At 43.3% G+C, this 25,614-nt stretch overlaps 1 protein-coding gene across 6 annotated transcripts in view; it reads left to right on the top strand.

Moving 5' to 3' along the window:
- KIF21A (kinesin family member 21A) overlaps positions 1 to 25,614 on the top strand; it is a 230,741-nt gene that overhangs the window by 123,952 nt on the left and 81,175 nt on the right. For all 6 annotated transcript variants that reach the window (XM_033959317.1, XM_033959319.1, XM_033959321.1 and 3 more), the window contains exons 15-22: positions 8,636 to 8,835; positions 8,977 to 9,084; positions 12,262 to 12,330; positions 12,432 to 12,643; positions 13,885 to 14,032; positions 14,810 to 15,004; positions 15,641 to 15,742; positions 15,860 to 16,025. In XM_033959317.1, the coding sequence (XP_033815208.1) occupies positions 8,636 to 8,835; positions 8,977 to 9,084; positions 12,262 to 12,330; positions 12,432 to 12,643; positions 13,885 to 14,032; positions 14,810 to 15,004; positions 15,641 to 15,742; positions 15,860 to 16,025 (1,200 nt within the window). The remainder of the gene's footprint in view (positions 1 to 8,635; positions 8,836 to 8,976; positions 9,085 to 12,261; positions 12,331 to 12,431; positions 12,644 to 13,884; positions 14,033 to 14,809; positions 15,005 to 15,640; positions 15,743 to 15,859; positions 16,026 to 25,614) is intronic.

Genomic DNA, 25,614 nt, shown 5'->3' on the forward strand with positions numbered 1-25,614 from the left:
ATGATCTATTTAACTATTATTTGGATGCGTTTTTTTGTATGTCTCGTCTTCTGTATTGTTTTATTGTGTATTTGTTAATGATTTGTTTCCCACTTAGAGCTGTGGGATAATGTGGGCTATAAATATTTTAAATAAATAAATATGTTTGAAAACCAAAATAGTGTGTTTGGAAGCATGCACAAAAGTACTCTTTCAAAGAAGGTGCAGCATCGCTCAGGACTCTGCAATTGTATGTGTAGTTGGGCGGATTTTCCAATGTACATGTGTAAATGCAGGATGTCCCAAGAAAAGCCAATTAAGAAGGCAGGCTACAAAAATCCTAAATTTTGGATTTTGAGGTAGTTTTAAAAGCTAAAGAAGTAAACAAAATTGTCCTTTCAATCACTCCTCCAAAGCCTGGGTCTAAATAAGCAATTAACTGCCATTTAACTGTGACTCAGAGCAGATGGGCAATTATTTTCTTTTACATATATATGTATTCTTGAAAAATACATATATTCTTTAGCACTCTCCAGACCAGTAGAGGTTAACTTTACGAATGGGTATATATCTAATCATGACCAGCAGGTGGAGACTGAAAACAAAACTTTGGGACAGTATATCCTAGCCCCTCCTCTCTATTTCCCTCAGTCTTCTTTCAGTCTCCAGCAGGTGTTGAGTGATCTGTACCCATCTCCCTTGGTAGGGCTGTTGGAATTTGTTTAAGGTGTTTTTTGTCCCTGTTTTTAGCCGGACGGAGCTTGGACGGACTCTGTTTGGGGGTTCGTCCGACCTCGGGGGTGTCAAACCCGGCGGGTCACGAGCGGGGTCCCTCCCCCCACTTCCTCCACCTCCCCACATTTTTTTAGAGGAGCCTCAGCAATAAGCCTTGCCCCCTAAATCAAGCAAGACTATTGCTTTGAGAGCCTGTGGAGTCTGTTCTTTAAAAAAAAAAAAAAAAAAAAAAATCCTGAGGTAGTGCTGGTCTGGAGGGTTGTATCCCTTTAAGAAAACTGTATTTTACTGTATTTTTTCAACTAACCGGCACTTTTTTACAGCTAGGTCGCGTATGGAGCAATGAGCACTTCTAAAGGGAAAAAGTGCTCATTGTGCTCCAGACGCGAGGCACTCGCGGCCGGCCTGTGCAAGCGGTGTTCAGGCCGGGGCGGTGGAGGAGCTCCGTCGGCAGCGGCTGCAGGCGCCCAGAGCTCCCCGCCGATGGTGCCTCGCGAGTCGGCAGGGAACGGTGGCGAAGCCCGGTCTTCTCCGTCCGCCCACGGAGGGAATCCCCAGACCGCCGACGGTCGGGTTGTAGAGGATTCCCTCTCAGCTGATTTTTTGACAGCTGATGCCGGCTTGCCTGCTTTAGCGGCTGAGACTATTCAGGTTTCTCAGCCGCTTCAGGCTATGGAGGGAGCTTTTTTGGCGGGAAAACCGCCATCTTCTCTGTCTGGCCCCTCCATTTTGTCTTCCACCTCAGGTGACCTTCCCCCTGTTTTGACTATGCAGGGGCAAGGTTCTGCTGGGTCCCCTGCTGTGGCAGGGAGTCCCTTGGGACCCTCGGGGGGGTTTTCTCCTGATTTTTTCTTTTCTTTATGCAGAGCCTATTTTCAGGCGGCTGGGGGTCCCGGTTGCGCCCAGGGGGTCTCGGGGGGTGGTTTTTCCTCCGCGCTTCCTGCGGCTTTGCCTCTTTCGTCTGGCGTGACGTCCCCTCCGCCGCCTACCTTGTCCAAGCGTCCGCGGGTGTCGTGGGACGAGAATTTGTGGTCGGAGGATCGGGTCGGTTTGGAGGAGGACCTGGACCCTTCTGAGGAATTCCAGGACTCTCTGGAGGGGACGGAAGCTGGCGGCGGGTTGTCGGATTTCCCGTTCTCCAGTGACGAGGCGTCTGTGGTGCGTCTTTTTCAGAAAGATGAGCTGCCTGACCTTATTCAGCAGGTTTCTTCGGTCTTGCGTTTTGAGGACGCGCCGCCGGAGACTCCGCGTGTGGGGGACCCCCTGTTGCGGGGGATCCGTTCCGTTTCCCGCTCTTTTCCTATGCATCAGGATATTCGGGATATTATTCTGGAGCAGTGGAAAACGCCGGAGACGCCGTTTCGGCTGGCGCGCAGCATGGCTCGCCTGTATCCCATTCCTGAAGGGGATCGGGCTACGTTAGCTTCGCCGGTCGTGGATGCGGTGGTCTCGGCGATTTCCAAGCGGCATACCGTGCCTGTTGAGGGCGGTTCTGCCTTGCGAGACCCTGAGGAGCGCAAATTGGAGGGCCTCCTTAAGCAAAATTTTCAGGTCTCGGCCCTTGGGGTCCAGGCGGCTATTTGTGGGGGACTGGTCGCTCGCGCCGTGTTTCGGTGGGCGGAGCGGGTCTTGGATCGAGAGTCTGACGACTGGTCTCTGGTGGATCAGGAGGTTGCGAAGATTGAGATGGCGGCCTCATTCCTCTCAGATGCTCTCTATGACTTGGTGCGGAGCTCGGCTAAGTCTATGGCTTTTGGCGTGGCCGCAAGGCGTGTGTTGTGGCTGCGCGCTTGGGCGGCGGATGCTGCGTCCAAAGCTAAGCTTACTAAATTTCCCTTTCGGGGGTCGTTTTTGTTTGGAGAGGACTTGGATAAGTTGATTCAGACTCTGTCGGACTCGAAAGTTCCCCGTCTGCCGGAGGACCGTGCCCGCCCGGCGTCTCGGGGGGGTGCGGCCCGGGGGCGTTTGCGGGATTTTCGCAAGTATCGCCCGGGGCGTGGGGCTGCTTCTTTCCAGTCTCCGGGTTTTTCCCGGGGTCGGTTCTTCCAGCGCACGCAGCCCTTTCGGGGGGCCCGTCGGGGGGCAGGGAATCCCTCCGCCGGTTCCCCCGCTTCCCGTCCTGCACAATGACGCCTTGCCGGCGCCCCCTTTGGTTCCGGTGGGGGCCCGGCTGCGAGATTTTTTCCCCAAATGGGCCGAGATCACGTCCGATCAGTGGGTCCTGGAGGTGGTGCGGGACGGTTATGCCCTGGAGTTCGCCCGCTCTCTGCCGGATTTTTTCCTCGCTTCTCCATGTCAGACTCCGGTGAAGACGCAGGCTTTTCGCCAGACCCTTCAGCGCTTGATAGATCTCAGGGCAGTTGTTCCGGTGCCCCCTCCAGAGTGGGGCACGGGCAGGTACTCCATTTACTTTGTGGTGCCCAAGAAGGAGGGGACTTTTCGGCCCATCCTCGATTTGAAAGGGGTCAACAGGGCTCTCAAGATTCCCTCTTTCCGTATGGAAACTCTGCGGTCGGTCATTCTGGCGGTTCAGCCGGGGGAGTTTCTCACTTCTCTCGATCTGACGGAGGCCTACTTGCATGTTCCCATTCGGGCCTCTCATCAGCGTTTCCTGCGCTTTGCGATCTTGGGTCGGCACTTTCAGTTCTGTGCGCTTCCCTTTGGGCTGGCCACGGCTCCGCGGACGTTCACCAAGGTGATGGTGGTCGTCGCGGCAGCCTTGCGGTCGGAGGGCATCCTGGTACACCCCTACCTGGACGACTGGTTAATTCGGGCAAAGTCGTTGCAGGAAAGTTCCCGGGTTACTGCTCGGGTGGTGGAGTTTCTCCGGTCGCTGGGCTGGGTGGTCAACCTTGCCAAGAGTCGGTTGGTCCCGGCTCAGCGTCTGGAGTACCTAGGGGTGCTGTTCGACACCTCCTTGGGGAAGGTCTTCCTCCCAGAGGGCCGGGTGAGCAAATTGCAATCTCAGATTCGCCTGCTTTTGGCGTCCCGGTGTCCTCGGGCGCGAGATTTCCTCCAGGTCTTGGGGTCGATGGCGGCGTCCCTGGACGTGGTGAGGTGGGCGCGGGCCCACATGCGTCCTCTCCAGTATGCTCTGCTCCGGAGGTGGTCTCCCCAGAGGCACGGGATGGATGTTCCGGTTCCCCTACGAGGCTTGGCGCGCTGCAGTCTGCGTTGGTGGCTCCAGACCCCTCACCTAGTTCAGGGGGTGGGTCTGGATCTCCCGCAGTGGACGGTGCTCCTGACGGATGCGAGTCTCCTGGGTTGGGGGGCTCAGTGTTTGGGTCACTCAGCTCAGGGCACCTGGTCCGCGGAGGAGGCCGCCTGGTCGATCAACGTGTTGGAGACCAGAGCGGTCCGTCTGGCGCTGTTGGCTTTCCACTCCCTGTTGCGGGGCAAGTCAGTCAGAGTGCTGTCGGACAATGCCACGGCGGTGGCTTATGTCAATCGTCAGGGGGGCACCAAGAGCACTCGGGTGGCGCAGGAGGCGGCTCTGCTCATGGTTTGGGCGGAATCCCATCTGCTGGACCTCTCGGCCTCTCATATAGCCGGAGTAGACAACGTTCAGGCAGACTTCCTCAGTCGTCACTTCCTAGATCCAGGAGAGTGGTGTCTCGGCGCCGAGGCGTTTCAGTTGATAGTGCAGGCTTGGGGGCAGCCCCTGATGGACCTGATGGCCACGGGGGGCAACGCCAAGGTGCCCCGCTTCTTCAGTCGTCGCAGGGACGGTCTGGCCGAGGGTCTGGATGCTCTGGTCCAGCCGTGGCCAACGGAGGGGCTGTTGTATGTGTTCCCTCCTTGGCCGCTGGTGGGCAGAGTGCTTCTTCGCATTGTTTACCATCCGGGTTTGGTGGTGCTGGTGGCGCCGGATTGGCCTCGCCGTCCGTGGTATGCGGATCTGGTGAGGCACCTGGTAGCGGATCCTCTTCCTCTGCCTCTCTCGGACGACCTTCTGAGGCAGGGTCCCATTCCCATGTTCGACCCGTCTCCCTTCTGTCTTACGGCATGGCTCTTGAAAGGGGTCGCCTTAGCAAGAAGGGATATTCAGACAAGGTGATTTCTACACTGTTGGGGTCCCGGAGGCTTTCTACCTCTCGGGCTTATGTGCGGGTTTGGCGTCTCTTTGAGGAATGGTGTCGGGCGCGGGGAGTGACCTCTTTTCGCGCTTCTCTGCCTTCCATTCTGGAGTTTTTGCAGGATGGCCTGGAGAGAGGCCTGGCTTGGTCTTCTCTCCGGGTTCCGCTTGCGGCCCTGTCGGCTTTTCGAGGGTTGGTGTCAGGTCAGCGTTTATCGGCGCTTCCTGATGTGATTCGGTTTTTGCGGGCGGCCAAGTTGCTTAGGCCTCCCCTTCGGCCCTCGGTTCCCTCTTGGGATCTTAATCTGGTTCTCTCTGTTTTGGTGCGTCCGCCTTTCGAGCCCTTGGACGACTGTTCTTTGAAGGACCTTACTTTGAAGGCGGTCTTTTTGGTGGCCATTACTTCTGCTAGGCGTGTTTCTGAGCTGCAGGCTTTCTCTTGTAGGACTCCCTTCTTGGAGTTTTCTAGGGAACGGGTCGTCTTGCGGCCTGTTCCTTCCTTTCTGCCTAAGGTTGTTTCTCCTTTTCATGTCAATCAATCGGTGGTTCTCCCGGTCTTGGGTAGTCGGGAGGGCTCTTCTGAGCAACGGCAGCTGCGCAAGTTGGATGTCGGTCGGGTCCTTCGCTCTTATGTGCAGCGGACCCAGGAATTCCGGAAGTCCGATCATCTCTTTGTCCTCCTGGCGGGTTCTCGTCGGGGAGCTGGCGCTTCTAAGGCTACTATTGCGCGCTGGATCAAGGAGACGATTGCTTCCGCTTATCTTCTGAAACAGCAGCCGGTTCCGGAGTTTCTCAAGGCTCATTCCACACGGGGTCAGGCGGCTTCTTGGGCTGAGTCGTCGCTCGTGCCCCCTGTGGATATTTGTAAGGCTGCGGTTTGGTCCTCCTTGCATTCCTTTGTCCGTCATTATCGGGTTGATGTGCAGGCGCGTCGGGACGCGGTGTTCGGTGAGCGTGTACTGGTATCGGCCCTTCGGGGGTCCCGCCCGTGAGAGGGACTGCTTTGGTACGTCCCATTCGTAAAGTTAACCTCTACTGGTCTGGAGAGTGCTAAAGAAGGAGAAATTAGGTTCTTACCTGCTAATTTACTTTCTTTTAGCTTCTCCAGACCAGTAGAGGTCCCCACCCTGTCTGTTGTTGTTGTTGTTGGGGCTGTTGCGCGGGCAGTTTTTGGTTTTTGCTGCGGGTTCTAGTATTTTTCTAGGGCCGGGGAGAATTGAAGAACAGCGGCTGTGGCTCGGCTGGCTTAGCTGGCGAGCTGTGGGGACATTCTTCCTTCGGGAATTTCTCTTCTGCATTTTCCAACAGCATTTTGGGTTTGTTACTTGTTACTCCTTTCGGAGTATTGTTTTTTCTCTCTGTTGTTTTCCAGTTCTTGGTTCTGCTTGGCTATTCGGCAGACTGAGGGAAATAGAGAGGAGGGGCTAGGATATACTGTCCCAAAGTTTTGTTTTCAGTCTCCACCTGCTGGTCATGATTAGATATATACCCATTCGTAAAGTTAACCTCTACTGGTCTGGAGAAGCTAAAAGAAAGTAAATTAGCAGGTAAGAACCTAATTTCTCCTTTTCTGATCTAATCAGAACATATCCCCTTTACAACTGCATATTCTGCATGGGAGGGGTCAGCAGCTTTCCTAAAATTGCTAGTTGCACATGTAGGGTCATTAACATGTGTATACTCACAATTTTTGTATGCACTTTTCACATAACCCTTTTACAATGAATTCTTCAACTTTTACACTTGTTTTATTTAGTGCCTCCTCCCTTCTCCATGTCAGTTTGGCATCCTTGCCTACATACAGCTTAGTCAATGAAGATTAACTATAAACTGAGTTTCTTTTTTAAATATTTTTTTGTTTTATATTTGATAAATAGAAGGTATTTGTGTAGCATGCTCAGCTTATATAACATTAGAAAAAAATCCATTACTGTATATCATTTCACAGTTTTTTCCAACCATGCTTGAACTGTTCTCTTAGGCTTCCATGGTTGGCATGATGATTGTTGCGATTGAATCTTGCCAAGTCTCAGTTAGTGGAACCAATATTTCAGCCATTATGCTGTGATTTTCTTTAGGGTATGTTGTGAGCTCTGTAGTTGTATTTTATATAGTGGGTTCTCAAAACTGATTGGCTGGGGATGGATGTGAATGATTTCCTCAGGAAGGCAGGAGATTTCAGCGAGACCTGGCAAGACTCACACACCTGCAAAGATCATTGCACTTGAACTGTCATTTTGAGCCAAACAAGGTTCTGGGCTATATTCACTATTGTGTTAGTGTTTGCTATTACCATGCATGGTCCATGAATGTAATAAAATATACTGTATATACTTGAATATAAGCTGAGGTTTTGGGGCCAAAAAAATAGCCCAAAAATGGAGATCTTGGCTTATATTTGGGTCAGCACCCACCCGCCTCCCCCTCCGGACCTGTTGCAGGCCTGCATAGGGCTTGCCGGAAGACCTGGTGGTCCAGCGGTGGACCAAGATAAGAGGGATCCCTCCTGCCTCCTGTCCCCGCTGACTCTTAAAAACGTTTACTTCCCTCCTGCCTCCCCCACGTACCTTTTGAATTCCATGGCAGTTTTGCAGTGGGCTGGGTCAGGAGGGATCCCTCCCTCCTCCTGGCTCCACTGACTCTAAAATCTTTTATTTTCCTCCTACCTCCCCCATGTACCTTTTGAATTCCATGGCAGTTTTGCGGTGGGCTGGGTCAGGAGGGATCCCTCCCTTCTCCTGTCTCCACTGACTCTAAAATCTTTTACTTCCCTCCCACCCACCCCCTCCCCCGCGCATCTTTTGAATTCCCTGGTGGTCTCACAGTGGACCAGGACTAGAGAGATCGACTCCTGTCCCAGCCAGCTGTGATGATTTTTACCTCCACCCTGGTGGTCCAGTGGTGAACTGAGCAGGAGCGTGATCTTCCCGCACTCCTGCTCGGTGCAGAGCCTCTAGCTGAATGACTATGACAGGCCCTGTGGAGGCCTGCAAGGAATTTGGAGGGAGGGAGAGGGTACAGGGGAGAGAAGGAAGACAGGTTGTAGAACCTGGCAGGGCAGGAAGGAAGGGGTCTGGGTGCAGAGCCTGCCTTGGCAGGAGAGATAGGGGGCTGGGTGCAGAGCCTGGCAGGGCACTTGAATATTAACCCCCTGGCTTATATTCAAGTCAACCCTTTCTCCTCCTTTTTGGGGGAAAAGGGCTACCTCGGCTTATATTCTGGTTGGTTATATTCGAGTATATATAGTAAATTTCTAAATAAAAAGTTCTCTCTTATCATTACTATTCTTTTGGAGACTGAACATTTCACGTTAGTAGTCTCCAAATTGTCTTACATTACATAAATATTTATGAATCGCTAATATACCCCAAATAGGAGATCAACGTGATTTCCAATTGAGATGAAGCTGGCCATTACCAAGAATTACAATCTTATATTAAAATCAGAATATTAAAAATAAAATATTATAGTCTTACATTAAAATGAGATCATAAAAACATAGACAATTTGATTATATGAGATAACATGCAGACGGATAGGTCTTTGGAGCCTTTACTTCATCTGTTAGTATGAGCAAGATATCTTGCAATAAGCAGGTCTTCAGGCCTTTACGAAAATTCTCATAAGAGGGGATATTTTATAATTGTAATGGGAGAGAGTTCCACCAATCTATTTGACACGTTTTATAATATGTAATATTTATGCCTAGTCGTCTTAATCATGTCTTGCACAAAGGTGAGGAAGATGATTAATGACAGCAGTGCTAAAGGTGTCTTGGGATGTATATTTACAAATAATTTAAAATGGATTAAAGCACAAAGTTACATAGCATATTTTGTTTTGTAGGCTCAATGGAATCTTGTACAGAAGAAAAGACAAAAAAAATTAAAACGGAATATGAAAAGAAACTTCAGATCATGAATAAGGAATTGCAAAGGCTGCAAACAGCTCAAAAGGAGCATGCACGATTACTGAAAAATCAGTCTCAGTATGAGAAACAGATGAGGAAGTTGCAGCAGGATGTGTCAGAAATGAAGAAAACAAAGGTATTTGTAAACATTGTAAATCTACAAGCATGTTTATTATGTATCTGTATAACTCAGTAACAGTGTAATCTTGAAAAAAATGCAGTTTATTGCTACTTTACTAGTGTGTTAAATAAGAAGTGGCTTTCTGAAACTACTTAGGTTCGACTTATGAAACAAATGAAGGAAGAACAAGAAAAAGCTAGGATGGTAGAATCTAGAAGGAATCGAGAGATTGCACAGCTGAAAAAAGACCAGCGTAAGCGAGATGTAAGTTCTACCTTAAGAGTTCATAAATGCTTGTATATAATAGGCGCACCAAACCACTCTTCATCCTAATATCACCTTGGAGCCAAATACTCAGCTAACCACTAGTTAATGACTGCAACAGACTCTATCTACCTCATGACATCTTTCATCAAACCTGTTTAGCTTTCTTGTTGTATATATTCTTCCCTTAATGTTCATTCAGTGTACCTCCCGCAGCACCGCTGAGTTGTACCAAATTACCTCTTTAATTGCATGATACGACAGTCTCTACCTCAAAGAATCCCAAAGTCTTGATGTATCTCCAGTGCATTCTTGTACTGTAATGAATATCTAATCTTCCAACTGTACTGTAAGTCGCCTTGAACCTCTATAGGCATAGCGCAACTCATAAATCCCAGATTAGATTAAACATGTCATGGAATGTCAGCATAGATTATTCAAGAAAAATCCTGTAAAGTGCTGGTATTTTCCCCCAGTCTTTGAAGAAACACAATTCCACCACTTCTTTTCAGACTTCAGAACAACATGGTTTATTCTACTGCAGTACCTCCCTTCTAAGCAGCCTGCAGGGAGAGAAGATGACAGGAGGGGAAGTGGCTGCAGCAAAGCAACGAACACATCAACTCCCTAGTAAAAAAATGCTTTTTCAATCTTCATATGCTAAGAAAAGTCAGATCCTGCTTCCACCAGCAACATTTCGCTGTCCTTGTCCAATCCATCATTCTTTCCAGACTGGATTACTGCAACTCCATCTACCTAAGCCTAACAAAGAAAAGTCTTACCAGACTTCAACGGATTCAGAACACCGCAGCTAAACTAATCTTCGCAAAAGGCAAATACGACCATGTCTCCCCTCTTCTGTCTAAGCTTCACTGGCTCCCAGTCTTCCTCAGGGTTCGCTACAAATGCGCCTGTCTTACCTTCAAATCTCTTCACAGCATCCTTCCTCCCCTCTTTCCTCTATATTGGCTCTCGAGTACTCATTCCACCAGATCCACTCAGAAATTCAAACTATCCTTCCCTTCGCTAAATGGCATTTCCCACACAGGAAAATTTGGAACGTCCTTCCTCTTCAGGATCACCGAACTGTGGAACAGCTTCACTGCCCATCTTCGGAGTTCGACCTCCCTACAACACTTCAGACAACATCTGAAAACCTGGCTTTTCTCCAAAATGTAACTTCCCCCTCCCTCCCCCCTCTCCTTCTTGTTTACCAAGCCCTCCTTACTTCCATTGGAGCTCCTTTCTTTGTTTTTAATTCCTGTAAACCGTGTCGAGCTCCACTTCTGTGGAGATGACGCAGTATATAAACTTAAGGTTTAGTTTAGTTTAGTTTAACATTTACTCTGACCCTTAATCCAACTTCTCTTCTATTGTTCCTGGCCTGCCAGACCCTCCTCTTGCTCCACAGTTCCATATTTCCATATTTTTGTATCAACCAAACTATAGTAATGTCTTCCATGGTGAGCAAAATTAGTGAGTTTAAAGTAGATATCAGGATGGTTGCATGAACAAGACTTCCATAGCTACTGTGTTGAACTAAGTTGTATGCTGGGATCATAATGAAAAGATTAGTTTTCAAAAGCTATCATCAACTGCAGATGAATCCAGAGACTATTGGGATTACGTCCATCAACCAGCAGGTGGAGATAGAGAGCACTGAGTTGTCCTCAGGTATATCTTGGATGCACATCCTCCTGGCCAACCAGTATACTCTATCTCCAGCAGGCTGATGGATGGGTTCCTCACAGCTCCTCGATTCTGTGGTAGATTTTGAGCCAGGCATGACTGCAATTACTGACTTCAGTTTCCTGGATCAGAAAAAAGAAATATTCTTGTGGTTTAGGCCTCAGTTGAGAAATATTCCCGTGGGTTAGGCAATGAGAAATATTCCCATGGCTTAGGCCTCAGTTGAGAGATTTTCCCGTGCCTTAGGCCTCAGTTGAGAGATTTTCTCGTGGCTCAGGCCTCAGATGAGAAAGATTTTACCGTGGCTCAGGCCTCAGATGAGAAAGATTTTACCGTGGCTCAGGCCTCAATTAAGCTGCGGGATGTTGGCTGTACAATGTGAACTTTGGGGGGCAAAACCTGGGCTCTAAGGAAGGTAAAATTATGTCCTTACCTGATAATTTTCTTTTTTTTAAGTCATAGCAGATGAATCCAGAGCCCCAACCTGTTGGGGTTTGTCACTCTCAGGCATGGTTGGGCATGCCTTTCGGCTGAAATTGCATTCTCAAGTTTAAAGCATCAGTGGTTCATGTAGCACATGTGAGGAAAAGGAGTTGCATATGTTTCATATGTCTCATGCCTTTTATGTGCTTTATTTCAACTGCTTTGAGAAGACCTATACTAGTTGGACAGGAGGCTGTACATCCAAGATATACCTGAGGACAACTCAGTGCTCTCTATCTCCACCTGCTGGTTGATGGACGTAATCCCAATAGTCTCTGGATTCATCTGCGGTGACTAAAGGAAAGAAAATTATCAGGTAAGGATATAATTTTACCTTACCAGAGTAAATGTCTGTGCAGGGGGTACTGAGACAGTCATGCCCTTTATGATATGCCCCTGGCATTCCCGCCCCATCCACTGTTTTGTGGCCCAGAAGAGGAAACAATGAACAGGGTTCAGTTTTAGCAGCCCCTGCCTCCCTTGTGCCTGTGCAGCTGCACTGCTCTCATAGCTTTTGGTACAGTCCTGATTAAAGGAAAAAAATAACACACACAGATTATATTTTCACATTTGTATGTGTTATTTTGAAAGAAAATGTACCCATAGATAAAGCAGGTACTTATGTTTACAGATACATACTGTTCAAAGTCTGCTAAAAACATTTTAAAAAATTGCCCTAAATACTGATCACCACTTACTATGTATTACATCTAGCTATAAAAACAGAACTGTAGGAAGTGTTAAGCTTCTGTGACTGGTGTCATGGCTGTTGCAGCTATCTGGGTCAAGCAAACTTGGATATGGCACCATCCGTACCATTGCAAAAACCAGAACTGGAAGAAGTGTTCTTCAAATTAATAAATCTTGTTTTGAGGTGATCATGGTGCATAACCTTTTGCATAACAAAATCTTGCAAAATGCTAAATTCTTGTCTAGACCCAAGGCAAAATCTAAACTGTGTCAATGAAAGCCTTTTGTTTTATTGGATGGTTTTTCTGTTAACAGCATCAGATGAGACTTTTGGAAGCTCAGAAAAAACAGCAAGAACTCGTTCTACGCAGAAAAATGGAAGAGGTATTAGAAATGTTTAGTAGTTTGAACATCTTATTTTGTGAACATTTATTTCCTTGTAAAAGTGGAATTGCCTGGAATAATGTCATTTTGCATTACTTCAGGTTACAGCTCTTCGTCGACAGGTAAGACCTATTTCTGATAAAGGAGCTGGGAAAGTCAATCGCAAGCTGAGCTTACCTGAACATGTTGCTGATCCCGTTTCAAGTGCATCATCAGTAGATTATGACACACCAAGAACCACAGGACAGCAGAAAATGAGAATTCCTGTGGCAAGGGTCCAACCAGCTCCGGTAACTGCAGTGAATGGAATCAGGTAAAGATTTGACACTTTCTTGTGTTCTGACAATATGTTACATCCATATGTAACTGGTTGTATGGGAATCCCAAATAAGATTTGAATCAGTGCCAGACATTCCTGATGGCCAGTAATCCATGATGATTTTTTCTCCACGTTTAATAACAAATGCTGAGATTTCTGCTTACTATTTGAAATAAGTTGGTCATGGTGTTCTTCCTATCATGGCATTCTTCCATGGCTAAAAAACAGGGGAAACTACCTTCTCAGGAAGAAAAAAACCAAATAAATACAGTGAAGGTGACCAACTGTTTTGGAATGCTTTATTCTTCAATTCAAGGGCTCAACATGAACGTGTTTCAGCCCTATGGCCTGCATCAGGAGTCTAAATACAAAAAAAAATCATTACATAAAATCAAACAAATCATAAATGCACAAAAATATGAAACATCACAAAATGAAAATACATGGAAAAACACAAATATAATTTAATCGTAAAAAATAGTAAAAAAAAAAAAAAGAAAGTTAAAGACTACTTTATGTAAATGGTATGACTAATCTAATTATCTCTATTTGGAAAGACATAACACTTTAACAAATCTATTCAGTACATAAAAAACATATATAGCATATGAGATTCTCAGGGCGAGAGCTGGAAGGCTTTGAGCATGTGCAGATGCTCAAGGCTCTGCAGCAGCCCATCGTAGAACATTGGCGTCAGGCTCTTTCAGTGCCTGCACATGCATGATAAGCACACTGCAGATCAGTGGAGAGAGGAGGTTGACAGCAGTGCTGATCATCTGGGGCGTGAAGGGAGGAGAGCAGTGCCAGTAGCCTTGGGGGGGGGGGGGTCAGTTTGAAGTGGAAGGACAGCAGTAATGGTGGTCTTTGCGGGGGCTCAAATATAAACTGAGGCCCCCATTTTTGTCCCATTTTGGGGGCCAAAAATCTTGGCTTATATTTGAATATATATGGTAGTTAGGCCTAGTTTTAATAGTAACTCTCAAGCAACCATAAACATTTATCTAGCTCTACCAATCCCCATGGGTGCCGGTTAACTGAGAGTCTACTGTAGTTTATTTATATTTAAGATCTTTTTGATTAAATTTGTGTGTTTGCTGTATTATCCCACTTAGGTGCATAGACATAAGTAGATGAGTTGTGGCTGATAAGTTTTTATTGACTAACTTTTGTTTTTTGTGGGCTCTGGTCCAGATGACAGACGTATATGAAATAACACACGTCTCTAATATTCACAGAAAGAAACATCAGAGAAGAGTAACAAGTGTTTATACCTCCAAAGCAGCCAGGATGAAGTGGCAGTCACTTGAGCGCAGAATCACGGACATCATTTTGCAAAGAATGACCATATCCAATATGGAGGCAGATATGAATCGATTACTGAAGGTAAAATGGGTTTCCTTGTCTATCTTCAAGTCGAATGTAACAAATGCAGAGTGGTATGCAGTTTCAAAAGCTGTAAGGTGTAAAATTGTCACCATCTTTAGTGAATGTTTTCATAAGAGTGTCCATAAATCCCAATAAATATTTTTAAGTGGTTGAATGCCTGTTTCTCTTTGTAAAGTCTTGGTCTGAATAATTACCTTTGGGAGAGGTGAGGAAAAGTGGTGGAAAGTGATGAGACAAATTGGGAGCATGAAATATATGCAGTGAATTCTTTCAAAAATCTCCAAGTGTTCTTTCTGATACATTTTGCTCTCACTCTCAAGCAGATACGCAAGTACTCCAGTACTTTTGTACTTCTATGCATTGGCCTCATTTCAAGGAGTTTTCTTTTAAAAATGAGCTTGTGGACCCGAGGGTCTGCCTGAGGAACTGTAAGCCCAGTGGCCAGTTTACACATTGCCCTCCACAATTACTTTTTGATTAAACATTGTTTTTGTAGTTTAATTTAGGATTCAAACAGTTTGAATATTTTCCCTGATATTTGAGGATTCCTAATAGTTTAATACTTAGATACGTCTGCTTTAGGCACTTTAAAAGTTGCCACAGCAGCAACTCCAATGAAAAAGACAGTTTGCTTAGTCTGAAATATTACTTTAGTTCGCTTCCAGTAAGCATGTTGAATAATTTTGCTTCTCAGTTATTTTTATACACTGGAGGTAGAATAATTGTGCTGTTTATTATGGCAGTGTACTTTTGAAACCTTTCTTTGATTAACAGCAACGTGAAGAACTCACAAAACGAAGAGAGAAGCTTTCTAAAAAAAGGGAACGCATCATGAAGGAGACTAGTGAGGTGGACAGAAATGTGACCAACATCAATGAGGAGCTGGAATCCCTAACTGCGAATATAGATTATATTAATGACAGCATTTCTGACTGCCAGGCAAATATCATGCAGATGGAAGAAACAAAGGTAAGATGGACCTCTTCAATGCAGTATTTGCTTACTGAAGCAGCTAGTGGTCCAGAATTACTTAGAAAGTTATCTTCTCTATTTTCTAAGAGGAGCCATGTTGGCAAAAAATACTTCAGTGTGGGAGTCCAGATCATTGCTGGACAAAGTGGGTGGGCAAGTAGAGGAATAAGTCCTCCTCCAAATATACAGTTATCCTGAGGGGTTTCTCTCTTGATGTGGATGATTTTGCTGTTGATGGTGCATTCTGAGTAATTTGCATTATTAAAATAGTCTACCACTATGCTTCTCAACCCAATCCTGGAGGAACACCTTGCCAATCAGGTTTTCAGAAATACCACAATAAATATACATAAGACCGATTTGCATATGGGTCTCTGCTCTATGCAAATGTATCTCATTCATGTTTGTTGTGATAATCCTGAAAAACCTCCTGACTTGGTGTGCTTCGAGGAGATAGTTGAGAAGCCCTCCACTTATTTTTTCTTTCTTAAGCCCATCCCCCTCCCACACATTCCCTATCCCTGTTCCCCAGCACTTTCTTCTCCAACTCTATAGCAGTTAGGAGAGGTGGAAATAGAGTAATTATAAGAGAAGAATAAAAGAAAAAGTAACTGTACCATTTTGGTTCAATAGGAGGAAGGTGACACTTTGGACGTTACTGCAGTGATTAGTTCCTGCACTCTAACAGAAGCACGATATCTGCTAGACCACTTCCTTTCCATGGCAGTTAATAAGGTAAAAGTGGAGAATAGTGCAAGGCACGTGTTTCACAAAAACCCTTGGAGGTCGTCGGCTACTTTATGTTCTTGAACAGATTGATCATTTTTTGTGTGTGTGCTCTTTTTCTTACAGGGTCTCCAAGCGGCCCAGAAGGAAGCACAAGTGAAAGTTCTTGAAGGTCGACTTAAGCAAACTGAAATAACCAGTGCTACCCAAAATCAGCTACTGTTTCACATGCTGAAAGAGAAAGCAGAGCGAAATCCTGAACTTGATGCCTTGCTGGGTCATGCTTTGCAAGGTAATTTTGGTGTTCAAGCTGTGTGTCCTTGACTGCTTGCCAAGGGGTTTGTGGGTTTAAGCATGAATAGTATAGTTCAAGTTATAGATGCTGCTTTTTGGAATAGACGCTGTTTTTAAACATTTACAAGCCTTCACATTTCTTTAGTAAGCTAAATAAAATGGAAACATTTGCTTTTTATATAAAATCATTGTGAATAAGCATCTGTAATACAGCAGTGCAACAGAACACATGACATAGGACACATTAAAGACACACAAATATTATCATGTATTGTTCAATTTTTGATTTTAGCACTCTCAAAGAAATATACATGCACTCATACTATGGATTTTTTTAGACTCATGCACATTAACATCATAACCATTCACTTATAAGTACAGGTTAAGATTATAGTTTACAGAATATCAGAGAGAAACCAATCTGCTAATGCAAGATCTCTCCTCCACTTCTAAAAAAGTTTGTTATGCAGAGATCCACACTGTCCAAAACCCAGCACCCTTAAGACTACATGTTACAATTAAATGAAGTATTGAAGATTCAATGGGTCAGCATACCAACTTGGTTAAACTTGCTCCAAGCTACAGTTCTCAGTCAGATTGTAGGATTGATTTTTTTTCATTTTTTGTAATTTAAATAATAAGCAACCTACCTATCTAAAACTGATGGAAGTCCTTTGCCTGATAAATTCAGGCAGGACCCTATGGTGCTAAAACCAAATCTTCATTCACCAAAGTGCTCTGTCGCTGAGGCAGAGTAGTGGTTTGAAATAAAGGTTCTTGATCAGCTCCAGTTTAACCATAATATCCAGCCCACATTTGCAGCTTCCATCTGCATGAAAGAGCAAAGGACTTCAGCAGCTGATGTAAACACAGCTGCTACACGTAGCTAGTAATGGACACACAAACTCATCAAACGGTAGACTAATGTACTAGTAAGTTAACAAATGAACATGATACTATATGTTACTATAATTACAAAATGAATGGTATAAAACTAACTATGGCCGATACTGGGCTGACTTGTATGGTCTGTGTCCCATATGTGGCAATTTGGTTTAGGATATGTTGGGGAAGGCTTTAATGGAGACTCCAGTAATTAGGAACATGAGGATTCGTAGTGCTGGGCAGACTATTATGGTCTGTATCCCACAAATGACAAGATGGTTTGGTTAGGCTGGAGTGAGCTTCGACGGCAACGTCACTAGTTGGAACCTAAGGACAGTACTGGGCGGACTTCTACGGTCTATGTCTCAGAATTATCAAAGAAGAAATGAAAATGTAATCATAAATTTATAAGACGTGTGACTGTTGGGCAGACTGGATGGACCGTTCGGGGCTTTATCTGCTGTCATTTACTATGTGACATTCTACTTTCATATTCAAACCCTTAGATGTCTTCAAATATCCAATTTGTCCCTTGAAGTTAGTAAGAGATTCCCCAATGTGAATCTGCCTTGATGCAATTTTTCACTTCATGTCACCAAACTGATAGCATTTCAAGATAGAGTGATCTATACAGGGAACACTGAGAGATTGGATATTCAGCCAGCTATTGTGCTCAGCTAAACACATTTTAAAAAGAATAGCTGGTGCTCCCCATATACCATATTAAACATGGCAGACAATGAAATATACTACGCCAGTGGACATGCAAGAAGTCGTATATCTATTATGAAATATTCTCCATCCTTCAGATTTGTCTAGCTTTCCCCCCATCTGTGGTCTGTGCACAGAAATCAGGATCATTGAAACTATAAATGTGTGGTGTGGATGGGCAGACTGGCTATGACAGTTTTTGCAATCATTTTCTTTGTTCCTCTGTCCCTTTTATATTACCCCAAATCATTAAGTACAATTGTCAATGTAGAGCATCCACTGTCTCATGAACATTCTTGCCTCTAGTATAGGCAATCATGGAATAAGCAGAAAATAAGGATGCAAAGCAAGTACATGCCAGCACCATTGTATAGATACTGTAAGAAAATGATCCTTCTTTTTTAACTTTTTATTTATTGAAACTTTAATATAACAAACAAGCAAAATACACTTGCAAGAGAAACAGGAAATTGAAACCTAAAGTCACAATGACTATACAGGTAGATATATATGTAAGGAAATAAAACAAATTATTTAGTCCACAAATTCTAGATCCAAGAACAAGGAAAATAACAAATACATGAGGTATATAAATCTCAGTTAGACAGATTAGAAAGCATGATATCTCCCCCAAAGAGCCAGTTTGTTATACTGTGGACATAGCCTTTAAACCAATAGATACCCCTCCCCCTTCTCTAGCTACAATAAATTCTAGCAATTGCTTAGGTTCATAAAATAAGAAATTCTTCCCTTGCAAAGAGACACAGCATTTAACAGGAAATTTTAAGACAAATGACGCCCCTAGGGCAACTGCTCTAGGGTGATATAATAAGAAATCCTTCCTTTTCTTCTGCATTTCTTTGGAAATATCAGGAATAATTCTTACTGTTGAGCCAAGGAAAGAGTCCTTCATGTACCTGAAATAAGAACGAAAAACTAAGTCCCTATCAAACTCCAAGGCGAATGTTACTATAAGGGTAATTCTCTCTGTTATTACATCCAGGGTACTTTCCAGAAAGTTTGTCAGGTCCAAGTAGTTTTTGGCCTTTTGATTGCTCGGGAAACCCTTCACCAATGTGACAAAACTATTCCAAGCCACTTTCCTCCTTCCTAATTAACTTCTTGGGAAATTCCTTGCACTCCAGGGAAAGCTGACAGTTGCCCAGAAGCAAATGGTTCGATGTGAGGTATCCTTGAAGGATACTATTGAAACAGGATATTTAGGGCATCCCAATAGAGAGGTTTCAATAATGGTAAAAGAAAGCCAGGAGAGTTTAAGAGGAAGGCTGAGTAAAAGACTCAAATTTTCCCTGCCTTCTCATCAGCCTGTAGTTACAAGGAGCAAAACACAATTTGAAGTGTCTGTATACAAATGCTAGAAGCTGGAGAATTAGGCAACGGTGTAATAATGGGTGATTTCAATTATCAAAAAATGAGAAGAGTACGATAAACCATATTCTTTTTTTTTTTTTTTTTTTTAAATCTTTATTCAATTTCCAAACATCAATTGTGCACACCAGCAAATATATGTATATATGATATTAACAGTAAAACACATTAAACTTATATGTATTTATGAAAAAAAACTTATTTTCCCCCCACCCTCCCTAAATCAATTTCATATCAAACCTCCCCTCCCCACCCTCCCACCCTGGATGTGTATGTTTAAAAGAACATCAAAAGAAGTCATTATCAATCCGTACAATACTTAGTTAATGGTTCTCAAACATCCATAAATTTCTTATACCTTCCCTGCTGAATGGACATCATACGTTCCATTTTAAATATATAACAGAGATTCCCACAAAAATGTATAACTTAACTTATCCCAATTCTTCCAGTTCCCCAAAATGAGTTGTATGGCAACCTCTGTCATTATAAAGGGAAGTTTATTATTTTGAACAGATATTTGGCTTTTAGCCCTCATGAACATACCAAATAGGATGGTATCGTACATTAATGCCACTGGATTTTCTAATATATTGTTTTTTTGATCCCAAATAGACCTCCAAAATTTAAGTATCAAGAGACAATAGTACAGGGGGCGTGGCTTGGACACGCATGAAGAAAGTCGTGTAATTGAAGAGCTCCATTAAAAAGACCTTGAAAGATTAAATAAATTGAATGAAAACGGAAGAAATATTAAAATTTCACTGGTCCTATGAATAATAAAGAAGAAAAAAGGATGGCAACTGGTAAACAGAATAAAAATGACTTCGCTGTATCAGGAAGTAGCAAAAGGGCAAAACCGGAGCAGGAGAGCAGTTTAAAACTGACAGACACAGAAGTTATGAAAGAGTTAAAAGAAATTAAAGAAATGCTTTCTATTATTACTAAAAAAGTTACCGATTTAACAGAAGAGGTTTCAAATATAAATAAGAAGATGGATGTGCTTGAATTGAAATCTAACAACTTAGAAGAAAGAATGCTGACAGTTGAAGAGGAAATCAGTTATAGCCAAGCAGACAGGAAAAAAATTGAAATACTTATTAAAGACCTGGAAGATTTTTCGAATCGTGAACGAAGAAGTAACATCCGTCTGATTGGCTTGCCGGAAGGAGCAGAAATGGGAAATCCTGTCACCTTCATTGAAAAATTACTTCCTAAGCTACTTCCTTTACAAACGAAATTTCCCATAGAAATAGAAAGAGCACATAGAGTGCCGTTAAAAAGAGCAGTAAACCAGCAAGGACCAAGACCTTTTATTTTTAAACTATTGCGACACCAACAGGCCATAGAAATATTACAACTGGCCAAGAAAAATAAAGGTTTGAAGTAGAGAATGACACGGTGACGGTTTACCCGCGGCCACCGCATTTAAGCCGCGGGTCACCGCCGAAAACGGGGAAGAAAACTAGCAGTCGCTGCGGTGACGGGGACAAGGCCATTCACCGACCGCGGAAACGGTGAACAGGTTTGTCCCCGCGGGCCAATGTACCCCCTTCTAGGAACCGCTATTTACCGCCCGACGCCCGATTCACCCCCCCCAGCAGGACCGCTCGCACCCCCACCCCGAACGACCGCTCGCACGCGCTCCCACCCGCACCCGCGATCGGAGCAAGAGGGAGCCCAAGCCCTCTTGCCCGGCCGACTCCCCGACGTCCGATACATCCCCCCCCCCCCGGCAGGACCACTCGCACCCCCACCCCGAAGGACCGCCGACTTCCCGACAATATCGGGCCAGAAGGGAGCCCAAACCCTCCTGGCCACGGCGACCCCCTAACCCCACCCCGCACTACATTACGGGCAGGAGGGATCCCAGGCCCTCCTGCCCTCGACGCAAACCCCCCTCCCCCCCCAACGACCGCCCCCCCAAGAACCTCCGACCGCCCCCCCAGCCGACCCGCGATCCCCCTGGCGACTCCCACGACTCCCCCACCCCCCTTCCCCGTACCTTTGGTAGTTGGCCGGACAGACGGGAGCCAAACCCGCCTGTCCGGCAGGCAGCCAACGAAGGAATGAGGCCGGATTGGCCCATCCATCCTAAAGCTCCGCCTACTGGTGGGGCCTAAGGCGCGTGGGCCAATCAGAATAGGCCCTGGAGCCTTAGGTCCCACCTGGGGGCGCGGCCTGAGGCACATGGGCCCAACCCGACCATGTGCCTCAGGCCGCGCCCCCAGGTGGGACCTAAGGCTCCAGGGCCTATTCTGATTGGCCCACGCGCCTTAGGCCCCACCAGTAGGCGGAGCTTTAGGATGGATGGGCCAATCCGGCCTCATTCCTTCGTTGGCTGCCTGCCGGACAGGCGGGTTTGGCTCCCGTCTGTCCGGCCAACTACCAAAGGTACGGGGAAGGGGGGTGGGGGGGTCGTGGGGGTCGCCAGGGGGATCGCGGGTCGGCTGGGGGGGGCGGTCGTTGGGGGGAGGGGGGTTTGCGTCGAGGGCAGGAGGGCCTGGGATCCCTCCTGCCCGTAATGTAGTGCGGGGTGGGGTTAGGGGGTCGCCGTGGCCAGGAGGATTCTTAGTGGCAAGACCATTGAAAGAGATGAGAAAATCAAATCAAAAATGTTAAAAGCTGTACCCATTGTGGTTCATATTAATCGTAAATAAAATCTATAAGCATAAACAAAAGCCTTAAGTAACACTGCCATCTATGCCCATTCCACTCATCATCCAGGTCATGTGCATGGAACACCTTTAAGATTTATGGCATAGGCACCTTGTCACCTTCTATCATCATTCTTTAGACAAAAACAAAAACCAATGTAAAAGAAAAATGTCACACACCAGCTTCAGTCTAGTTAGTTCAGAAAATGCCAAATATTTGATTCTAACTTGTATCAACTGGCACTTGATTTCTCAAGTGCAGTCCAGTGGCTTAAAATGCTCTGACCCTACTCCACTGCAAATGAGGACCCTCTAGAGACCTACTTGATTAGAACTCAAAGCCTGAGCAGAATTATACCTGTCAATTTTTGTCCAAATAGAAAAGGTCCATGCCTAGAAGGGGTTAGGGGGTCGCCGTGGCCAGGAGGATTTGGGCTCCCTCCTGGCCCGATATTGTTGGGGAGTCGGTGGTCCTTCGGGGGGAGGGATGTATCGGACGTCGGGGGGGGGGGAGGGCATCAGGCTTTCAGGATGGGGACAGACCTTCAAGGGGGGACAGTGCAGGGAAGTCAGGGAATTTATATTAATTAATTTTTTCTCTGCGTGTTTTGTTTTTGTATAGTTATTAACAAATATTTAACTAAGTTTTAAAGTTTTAAAGAATGTTTCCTTTATACGTAAATAAAGAAAAGTGAATGGGATTGCAGTGGCGGTGACGGGGCGGTGAATGGGGTGGCAGTGGCGGTGACGGGGCGGTGAAGAGGATGGTGAGACGGGGACGGGGCGGTGACGGGGATGGTGAGACGGGGACGGGGCGGTGACGGGGATGGTGAGACGGGGACGGGGCGGTGACGGGGACCAATTTTTTCACCGTGTCATTCTCTAGTTTGAAGTATCAGGATGCTTTTATACATCTAGTGCCGGATTTCGCAAAAAATACAGCTGTAAAAAGAAAGAAGTTATTGGATTTAAGACCAAAGCTGAGAGAATTAGGAGCGAAGTTTGGATTGGTATACCCTGCTACTATGAAAGTGACAATTGGAAACAAAACTTTATCTTTCAATGATCCAGAGAAATTAGAAAAATTTATTCAAAACCAGGAAGTACCAATGTCTTCTTAAATTGTTTATCATATTTTAGTTCCTATATATAGATAACTGAATATAGTTAAATAACTAATTTGATAAAAAGGTATTTTAAATTGATTTGGAAAAACTATATAGAATGTAATATATTCAAATCAATTCAAATATTCTACACTAACGATATTCAAAAATGGAATTCAAATGAAATCAAAATTCCAAAAAAAAAACAAAAAAAAAAAAAAACTTCTATTAAGGGAATAAGTGAATGTTTTAAACATGAACTAAGTTTATTAAAGGAAGATATGAATGTATTAAAAGAAAATATAATATAATATTAAAGAATGAATTTATAAGGAAAGATGTTTAGGAACATTCAATATTAATTAATAATTTTCAGATAAATGATTTTCATTTTTAGAAAAATAGAAAATATTTGAAAGACTACTTTATAATTTTATAATTTTAATTAATTTAATACAATATAAAGTAAAGATCTTCCTCCATGGGGGGATGCGCAGTGAGGGTGCATCTCGAACATATATAACACTAGATACAGAGGAGAGAATAAAGACTCAGATTCCCAGATGTCAAAGCGAGGGAACTACATGTGATGGACAGAGCAGACACCGGAACTATAAAGAAAGACTTTTGTATAACCGTTGAACTTATGGACAGATCTTGTTGTTGCATCGTATTGATCATATAAAGAGAAGAACTACATACATTGGAAAAAGAAGAAAAGAAGAGAAAATGAAAATTCAAAACGGAATAGAAAACTACAATCAAGAATAAAGATGGACTGAGATATACTTGAAGGAAATGAGTTTGTATTGAAATTATTCTCTCTTCTGGATTCAACTAACATAAAAGTAAAAGAAATATATATGTGAAATCGAGATGTGCTTTTACGGTGGGTTCCTCCATAGGAGGGGAATTTTTTGATTATAAAATACTTAATTATATATCATTGAATTCCCATATTATTTAAAATAAAACAAATAAGGGATTATTTATTGATATATATTTATTACAAAAATAACAATTTAGATAAATTAACAATATAATATGCTTTGAATATTATATATATATATATATATATGTGTGTAACATGGCTAAATTATATTATATTTCATTTAAATAACAAATGTTTTAATTTATAGAATACAATAAGAACAGGTCTTATGGAGTGCTTTATTATCGACTTAGGATGCGTGTTACCAAGTATACACAATTTTTAATTAAAAGGGAGGGTGGGGTGGGGGATGGGAATAGGAAGAGGGGAAAATTAATAATTAAATCTAGAATAATTAAAGAAAAGTGCAGATATCTGATCAAAATTTTATTATTAAGAAGATATTTTATTTTACTCAAATTATTAAATGACAATTAAAATTTTTTCCATTAACGTCAATGGTCTGAATCACCCAGTAAAAAGAAAAAAAATGTTAGGTTTCCTTCACAAGCAAAATGCGGATATCTATTTCATGCAAGAGACACATCTTACAGGGAATGAATCTAATAAACTAATTGGGGGATGGGTATCTAAATGTTTTTTTGCTCCTGCCTTAGGGAAAAAGGCAGGAGTAGCCATACTTATTAATAAGAAATGTACTGCTGATTTTAAACTTATAAAAATTGATCCATTAGGAAGATGGGTACATATCAAAATGATAATGGGAAATACAACCCTGGACTTATTTAATTTATATGCTCCTAATTCAAATCAAATGGAGTTTTTTAAAAAAATTCAACAGATATTACTACCATTGGCTACTTCAAATTTGATAGTAGCTGGAGATTTCAATGCTGTTATGGATCCTATTTTGGATAAGAAACCTAGTAAAATTATAAAATCATTAGGGCTAGAAAATTTGATACAATCTTGTGATTTGGTAGATATATGGCGTATTCTTCATTTTAATGATCAGGAATATTCTTTTTGTTCTCAGGTCCATAAATCATTTTCAAGAATTGATTATATATTTGTTTCTAGTAATTTAGCACAAAAAGTTATGAAAGCAGTTATTGATCCTATTATAATTTCTGATCATGCTGGTGTGTGGATTGATCTAAAAAATGATATAAAAACAAATTTTACATCAATTTGGAAATTTGATAATGCCTTACTTGCTGATGAAAATTTTGTAACAGACCTAAAAGTAAAGATGAAAGAGTTTTTTCAAATTAATAGCACAGACAATATGAATATTGAAATTATATGGGATGCTTGTAAAGCTACAATGAGAGGAAACATTATATCATATTCGGCTTTTATGAAAAAACAGCTTAAAAAACAATTTATGGAATTAGAGGAAGAAATTAAATCATTAGAAAAAAAATTAATTATTAAATGGGAAAATGTAGTATTACAAAAACTATTAAAAGTTAAAACTAAATATAATGAACTCTCTTCACAATTTGTTAGAAAAGAAATGTTCTGTCAGCAATTTAGATATTATGGAAACTCAAATAAAGCTGGAAAAATGTTGGCAAATTTTCTTAAAGCAAAAAAAAGAAAAACTAAAATTATTGCAATAAAAGATACAAAAGGTAATACACACACCAGCACTAAAGATATTGTAAAACAATTTCTTGATTTTTATAAGAGTCTATATACTTCAGATTCGTGTGAAAATAAAGAACAAGATGGCTTAGAGTTTTTAAATTCAATTATTGGACCAAATATTCCAGAACATATAAAAGGAAGTTTAGAAGAACATATATCATTAAAAGAAATAGAACTAGCATTGAAATCTCTTAGAGTTGGATCCGCTCCAGGTGGAGATGGATATACTGTTGAATTTTATAAAACATTTCAAAATATTATATTGCCTTATTTATTAAATTTATATCAATATCA

The sequence above is a fragment of the Geotrypetes seraphini genome, chromosome 9, assembly GCF_902459505.1.
Source record: "Geotrypetes seraphini chromosome 9, aGeoSer1.1, whole genome shotgun sequence".
Classification (NCBI taxonomy): domain Eukaryota; kingdom Metazoa; phylum Chordata; class Amphibia; order Gymnophiona; family Dermophiidae; genus Geotrypetes; species Geotrypetes seraphini.